Source organism: Phaethon lepturus, unplaced genomic scaffold, assembly GCF_000687285.1.
Source record: "Phaethon lepturus isolate BGI_N335 unplaced genomic scaffold, ASM68728v1 scaffold1224, whole genome shotgun sequence".
NCBI classification, from domain to species: domain Eukaryota; kingdom Metazoa; phylum Chordata; class Aves; order Phaethontiformes; family Phaethontidae; genus Phaethon; species Phaethon lepturus.
The window spans coordinates 20,606-28,559 of record NW_010535253.1 but is presented as its reverse complement, the minus strand read 5'-3'; the positions used below and the strand labels follow the sequence as shown (position 1 = coordinate 28,559).

Genomic DNA, 7,954 nt, shown 5'->3' with positions numbered 1-7,954 from the left:
CACGGCTGGCACGGCCAGGTGACGGTTCAGGAAGCGTCTCTGCTGACTGCGTTCAAACACACTCACTTAAAGACCACAGAGCTTCGAAGTGAAGATTTTGGGCATGGATTCCAGGCGTAGGAAAAGGAAAGTAAATGCTATAAATTGTTGTGCAGCGTAGCCCCACCCGAGACACACTTAGAGCTCTGGGGTTTTTTCCACTTTTTTTTTATTCTTAATGGAGTAGATGTTAGGAACGTTGCGAGTGTTACAAACCGCAGGCTGACTGTTTGTGGTTCTTCCTTTGCAGCAGGTAAGTGGCATCAAATCACAATTTTAATGGTCTTTTTCATTTACTTCAGCTTGTCTTTCGAATGTTATTACGTGTATTTTGAGAGAATCCTGTGCCAGCGACCCTCTGAAGCGCTGTCACGGCTGGTTTTATGGCACAGTTTCTTTAAGGATTGTTAGGAATTCAGTATTGAACAAACACCCTGGGTTTGGAACCTGTACAGTAAACTTTGCCACGTTTGTCTGCAGCGGATTCTGCAAATGGCTGACCACTAACTGGCGGAGTTGTAGTGGAGACTGATGGCAATGGTGGTAACGGAGTCACTCGTGTAGCAGCGCAGCTGCTGGAAAATAGGCACGGCTGCGTTGCTTTTGGTCTTGCTGTGTTTTACCTAAAGATCTGATGGCTTCTTTCAAAGGTCTGTGAAGTAATTATGCAGTCTCGTGTGTTTTCTGTACAGCCGTGGTGTCGCTGAAGCAGGACTGGGGCGTTAATCCTTGAGGTAGCAGCAGAGGATGCTGTAGTTAAAGGCTTTTGCAGTAGCGTCGAACATTCACAGTCTCTGTAAATGGAAATAACTTGGAAAGAAACGGTACCCGTAAATGCTAATTTCAGATGAGATCATGCCTTACACATGTGACCTAACTGACAAAAAGCAGAAGTGAGTGTTCTGGGCCACTGCTTTCTGCAGGTAAAGGTGTGAGCAAACCGCGATGGAAGCAGGTGGGTGCTAGTCGAGTAAGTTGTGTATAACCCGCATACTGTCCTGTCGTGTTCAGCTGGGCTCAGGGCTGCGAGGGGACCCCTCAGAGGCTGTTGTAACTGCCAGAGATGGTGTTTCACCTAACTCTTGTTCCTTCTTCTCTGAAAATATTTAAGCTATATTTGAAGTCTACCCAGTACCAGGGCTGCCCTTTGGGACATAGAGAATGCACATTTGTTCTGCCTGTTTCTCCATCTTTCTCTTTGGTCCCAGGCAGCAATGGTGTGCTGTTACAAATAGAAATTCTCTGTTCTTACAAACAGAAATTCTCATAGATAGACATCGGTTTTGAGTGAGGTGGTGCTTTCTTACCTGCTTTTTTTGCTTCGCTAGAAAAAATGAAAATGAGGGAACAAGACGATGATCGCCAAAACCTGGTAGTTGCTGTGTTTGTGTCAGACAAGGGTCTGTATCATAAAAAGCAGGATTAGTCAGCCTACCTAGGAGCTGCGTTGGAAACTTCACCGGAGCAAAGCAATGTGCGTAACGGAGTGGTGCAAGGTGCTTCTGATGCGGATACTGAAAAGATTCTTTAGAGCTGTTCTAGTCAAGGCAAAGCTCCATGCTGATGCTGGTCAGCAGGAATATTCTCCGCCCTCTGAGTGTCCAGTCTTGTCTGTATTAAACTGAGGTCTTCAAAGGTACAGGTTGTTTGAGAAATCCGCTACTGTCCCGTTTCCTTTGCTTTTAGTTGTTACAAAAGGGAAAGATACCCTCATCTAATCAGTACTTTTATAACATTTCCTCATATCGTCTGTTGTAGTTTCCTTTAGTTATAAAAAAGAATAATATATAGACTCAATCTTTGTAGTCTCTTTTGATATTGACACTTAGTTCTTTTTTCTTTTTTTTAAGATGGAAACATAGTAGATGAGGTAAAGACCAGATTTTGTTGTAGCCTATTCTCAGTGTTACTGTTCATTCTATCTTCGTATTTTAGTGTTTCCTTTGATTGCTAATATAGACTAAATGTATTTCCATAACAAAGTTCACGTGATTTACATGATGGGTTTGAATTAGAACACAGAGTGTATAAAACTTGTTGCATTATTTTTGTGCTTTATTTTGTATTTGCCTGCCTTCCAGGCATCATTTAACCTCCAGAGTAGTGACAGTCTTCAGTCTTGCTTAATAGTCACTGTCCTGCATCATCTTCTGGATTATTAATAATGTGAAAAAACCATGAACGGTACAAATCATGGAGGGATTATGTTAAGTGCTTTTGAAAGTTTGGGTGTGAGAATGGAAAGGGCATCCTGAGTTAGTTGCCTGTCTGTCCAGCTATCCTTGATAGTCAAAACCTTCTCCGTTATTTTATGTGCGTACCCAAAAGGTACCGAGAGACCTATTTTCTACTTGCACAAGCCGTGCTAGTTTGTCTGGAGCATTTCATACTTCTTTGTGCTTTGCTACCATACAGTGTCCCATAATAACGTCTGACTGAAAGAAGAAGTAGTGTGTTTTGTTAACTGCTCAACCACTTTGTTCTTAAATTCCTGCAGAACTATTTGATTAAGATCATCTGGTCCTAGTAACTTATTTTGCTACTTAGGTAGGCAGTTTGTTCCAGCGCCTGCAGCCCGTCACTGAGGCAGTGAGAGGCTCCAGGGACTTCTCCCATCTCTGCTGGCTGCTGCTGCAAGAAAGAAAGATGGGTGTAGGCTACTGACCTGAGGCAGAGCTTGCATGGAACCCCTAAAGTGCCCCCAGGCTTCCAGCTTGAAAGCTGTCGAATTTCTGCGTGGTCTTGCGCTGGTATAGTGAACCCGTTTTGGGAGCAAAGACACCAGCACGTGGAGAAAGACATTTAAAAATACAGCTGCGCTGCAGTTAAAGAGAGCGTGAGACCGTGTCCAGATTATTGAAATTACTTTCTGGAAACATTGTGGTTTCTTGACACATAGACATTAGGGGTTTTTTTCTTTTTAACAGTTTACTGTTTTTCTAACAGTCGGCTTATTACAAGTACTGCATCCTGGGCAAGTGTTCTCACTGAGTGCCGGTCTCCTCCTCAGACGGCTTGATGTTTCTTTTGACAGATCTTGGAACATATTTGACAATACACGTCAGGACCCCACAGGACTAACAGCAGTTCTTCAGTCTACGGATCTGGTTGGAGTCTTGCATATGCTGTACTGTGTTCTTTTCCACGGGACAATTTCAGATCCAAACACAGCAAGTCCTAAAGACAGCTATGCGGCAAACACAATCCAGGTTGCCATTCAGAGTTTGCGTTTCTTCAACAGTTTCGCTGTTCTTGATCTGCCTGCCTTTCAGGTAACAGATATTTTTAAACTTGCTTTGTGTGAAAATGTTAATTCCGGCATATGTTTTGTCTTTAAGGTCTCTACGTATTGAATGAACTTTCACGATTAAATATTTGGGTTTTCTTCATGCATGAAGTTGGTAACTGTTGTTATTTCCACCATACAGCTATGGCTAACAAATTTAACCAAAAAGTGAAAATTCGAATATGTGAAATGCTGAATCCAATCCATTACTTCTGCTATTCAAAACCTCTCACTTACAGCGTAGTACTTTTTATATTTAATAAGCCCCAAAAATGTAAAAAAATCTTGGTCAAAAGCACAAAATAACATTTTTTTCTGATACAAAAGGACTGCTTATATTATAAGCACAGTTTACATTTGTCAGTGCTTTCAGCAGCCACTTGCTTTAAGATTGTACAACCGAGACTGAAAATGACTTGATACCAATTTTTTTTAAATGCAAGTAAAATTTTATTGACCACAAATTGGAAATGTAACTTTTCGTCACCTTTATTCACAAAAAAAAATCCAAAAGATCACATATTTTTGAGTCTTGAGAAGGTAAATCTTTTCTTACCTTCTTCTGTGAACAGATTCCTAGCGTAAATGAATCATTTTGCCATACAAAGAAAATACAAATACCAGTATGTTTCTCGGATAAATTGGCAAAGCCGTTGTGGTGTTAATATAAAACACCTGTCAAAAAGCATTGCTTTGCAAAACACGTTTAGCAGCATCAATCTTACACAATTCATCAGAATAGATTTCTGTTTCATTAAATATATAACTTGTATATAAGTTGTACCACACGCTCCATCTGAAATGCATTAAACTCAGCAAGAGCTTTGCGTGAGTAAGGAATTTAGTATAAGGTATGTCTCCTTCAGTTTAGTTTAGATTTTTAGTACGTTTAGTATCTCTAATAACAGCAACAAGCAATTAGCATGTGGCAGCATTCATCTGTAGAGATGCTGTTTTGGGATCCAGTCTTTACAGGGCCCAGAAACAGTATATTTATTGGAGTTTCATCTAAAACAACTCTTACGCACACCATTAACTCCCCCTTCTTTCTGTAAATCGAGGCGTATCAAAGTAGTTCTCTTCTACAGCTTGTTCAGTGCTTCTTGGTTCGAGACGGGATGTTTATGTGTTGCCGCAGATGTTACAGGTACGTACCAGAGAGTAAGATTTGAACTGGGGCAGCTACAGCTTGTCGGGCAGCTGTAGCAAACCGCACTGGCTGAAGGGCTGCTCCCCGAAATCTCAAGAAACCACTATTAATTTTTAAAATACAAGTTCCTGCTTACACTGTCTGTATTTATCCCCTCTACCTCCCAACTACCATCATATCTGAGCCTCTATAACGAACCACTAGCATCAATTCCCAAATCCCACGATCCGCGTTCGTTTGCGATACGTAAAACGGTGCACGATAGTAATCGTTGCATAAAGGGTGGTAGAAAACTAACCAGCGCAAACTGTTTCATTTAGTTCATCGACGCAGGACTCCGCTCAGGAAGTATCCACTTAGCTGTCTTACTGAATTGTAGGCTTAATATTGTTTGTGATGGACAGACACACTTGTGTAGTCTCAGCACCTATCCCTTTCAGTGTATTAACGTGATTTGTTTCTGTAACGTTAAAGAATAACATACACCTGAGGCAGTTTGCTGTCCATTCTGACCCCGTGGACTACAGCAGGCTAGCAGCCAGCAGAGGGAAAAAGAGTTTATGTATGATTATTATCTCCAAGGAATAGTTTTATCACGTAATAGCAGGACTGTAGAATAGGGGGTTTTGATTAGCAGAAGAGGTCTGGTATTCTAGAGTTTGTATTAGTGCAGATGGCTCATGGGTATATATTTCATTTAATTTGACAGTCTAAACAATTGAAGGATGGTAGCAAGAAGCAACGCAGGATCCTGAGCTGATATTAATTCTGGCTAAAAAGGAAGCATAGTTTCCTTGAAAAATTAGTTTAACTTTTATACACAAACTCAGGTGCCCTTTGACCTGTTGTTATCAGGGGAGGTTAAACCCGGAGTGCTAGGTCACAGCATGCGTGGACAGCGCTAATTAAATAAGGGTGGACCTAAGAACATGGCATTTACACGATGTAAAGCAGTAAATGGTGGCTGTATTGTACCTTAAATTTTGAAAATATACTAACTTACCAGAATGCCCGAAGTTCAAGATGGAAAGTATCCGCAGCTGAGTCTGTTTTAATTGCCGAGGATTCTACTTTGGCTGGGTAGATTTGGAAGTATGCTAAAACTAAACTATACCGCAGACTGGGATTTATGTATATGTACTTAGCACAGGCTACAAGGTATAAAATCAAGAAAACTCTCAAACGAAAGAGATTTTCTCACAGGCCTGCATTGCTGTTTCATTAGAGTTAGTAGACTGTCATGCTCATTCCTTGTGCTTTAGTTTTCCCCTTTGACCTTGTGTCGTTCTGTCTGTTTGACATGTTTATTAAATAGAGGCTGTAGGCTGCGCAGATAAAATCTAATTCTGAATCTCCACGTTACAGCAATTTGCCTACTTTTAAAAAGCATCCCAAGAAGCTTTGCAGCTGAGTGTTCTCTCCTTTTGGATGTTTCTAACTTGCTTTAATGTTTGCAAAGTCATTATTTGTTATTAATCTTTGTATTCCGTTCAGAGCATGAGTTATTAATGAGAAACGCATTTTGCTCTTTTGCAGAAGTGAAGATGGTTTGGTTTCTTTTGCTTATTACTAAGAAATATTATTACTGTTAAGTTTTCCTGGAACATGTAATGTATGTCGAATGAAATGGTCAAAACGGTCAACCTAATGCTACACTGAATGTCAGCTAAGCAGAATCCATTTTTTCCTGTATCCCTTTAAAATTTGAAAATACATAAATAAGAGAGCTGATTCTGTTCTCCTCCAAAGTCATCGCAAGAAGGAACGTAGCCTATACTTTGCAAAAAAAAAAAAGGGGGGGGGGGTAATTGATGTATATATAATTCACAATTTCTATAACATACCGCTAGAGTGTAATTTCTGTTTCTCGGCCTGTTTTTGCAGTCTATTGTGGGTGCTGAAGGACTGTCCCTTGCATTCCGGCATATTATCAGCTCTCTGCTGTGGTACTGTTCCCAGCATACCTGTGAAGGATTGCTACACGAAGTCATTATTTGTGTGGGCTATTTTACTGTAAACAACGCAGATAATCAGGTAAGGCAAATGGAAAATGGGTTCAGAAGTTATCGAGGGCACATTTAGTCACGGATCCCTCAAGAAAACGAATCCCCTCCACATGAGTTTTGGGATTCCTATGAGCACAAATGTATGTGTTTAGAAAATAGAAGATGAAGTTGCATCTTAACGCAAAAACATTAGTATTATATGGCCATAAGGAAACTCCGTGTTCTTCTGCAGACAATGATGCTGACAGTGCATTGATTTTAACTAGCCTTGCTTGCTGCCAAGATACACTTAGCAACTGATATTTTTAATTCCGAGTTAACTCTGCGTCAACTTGATCAGATGGCTGTGGTACCCAAGTTAAACCCTTTTAAAGCCAACTAAGCTAGTCTGCCATGAAGGCATGTCCTCAGATGCCAACGTAGCCATCTTCCTGGTAGCCAGGGTGCTCATTTAAGTTTAAGCCATTCTTTTCCTTGCATCTTTTTAGTAGTAGTCCACTAGTTAGTTGTCCACTTTTGCCAGTGGATTCTGTGACCGCTCATACTAGTAAGAATAGCTTATAAAATAACCCAGACACAAAACTTCAATACTGTTGCAAATACTTCAGTCTTAGTTCTCCCAGTTTCCTCAGCTTATATGTAGCCTCTCAGGGTGTACGGGGCAGGGCAGAAGTTGGCATTTGCTCTGTGTTTGTGAGTATGTGAACCTGACTCTGGATGCCTGTATACGGTGCCTGTATCTTTGGTCTGATTCAGCTGAATGCTGTATTTTGTGAAGTTACTCGTTTTGTTCTCTCTCCTACTTGTGTTTGTGTTCTACTTGTAACACTTGCTTCCCATTTTCCTTAACTTTTGGGGTGGGGGTTCAGGATGAGGAGTTCAGTCCCCTCCGTTAAGCCAAGAGCGGAAGAAAAGTGTTACAGCTTGTCAGCAAAGGTTTAGAGAAAAGCTGTGCGATAACGTTCTTACAGTTGTTGACTGTAACTGGAACGTTATAATATCTTAAAGCTGACAATATTGTCATAAATATTATATAATGTCATTATATAGTAATGTTTCTGTGGCTCTGGCCACAGCTGGAGGGAGGATCCTGCAGCCTTTCTACCCTGTGCGATCAAATCCCACTCCGGGTCCGGAGCTGACTGTGGGCAACACTTTATGATACGGTCCTTTTGAAAATCCATGTGATACCGCTGCCGTTTCCCGATTCCCACTGCTACACAACGGGTCGTGCTGGCATCCAGAAGTGCCAGCAAACAATGTTGTCTTTTCTCTGCAGTTTAAAAATCTCTTTTCTGGCACACAAGTATAAACAGATGTGATTCATTGCACGGGGGACTTGCGACTATAAGCGTGCCAGGAATAGCGCAGAAGAGGGATTTCCCACCAGCGCTGTCAGTTAGTCTGTAGTGCCTGTTGCTGTTTAGTGCTCGTGCCCTGGGGCCAAGGTCCGACCGTGGCGAGCCGGCACCC

General features: G+C 41.3%; 1 protein-coding gene across 2 annotated transcripts in view; it reads left to right on the top strand.

Moving 5' to 3' along the window:
- SCAPER (S-phase cyclin A-associated protein in the ER) overlaps positions 1–7,954 on the top strand; it is a 132,172-nt gene that overhangs the window by 104,359 nt on the left and 19,859 nt on the right. For both annotated transcript variants that reach the window (XM_010285733.1, XM_010285732.1), the window contains exons 23-24: positions 3,074–3,311; positions 6,360–6,509. In XM_010285733.1, coding sequence (XP_010284035.1) covers positions 3,074–3,311; positions 6,360–6,509 — 388 coding nt within the window. The remainder of the gene's footprint in view (positions 1–3,073; positions 3,312–6,359; positions 6,510–7,954) is intronic.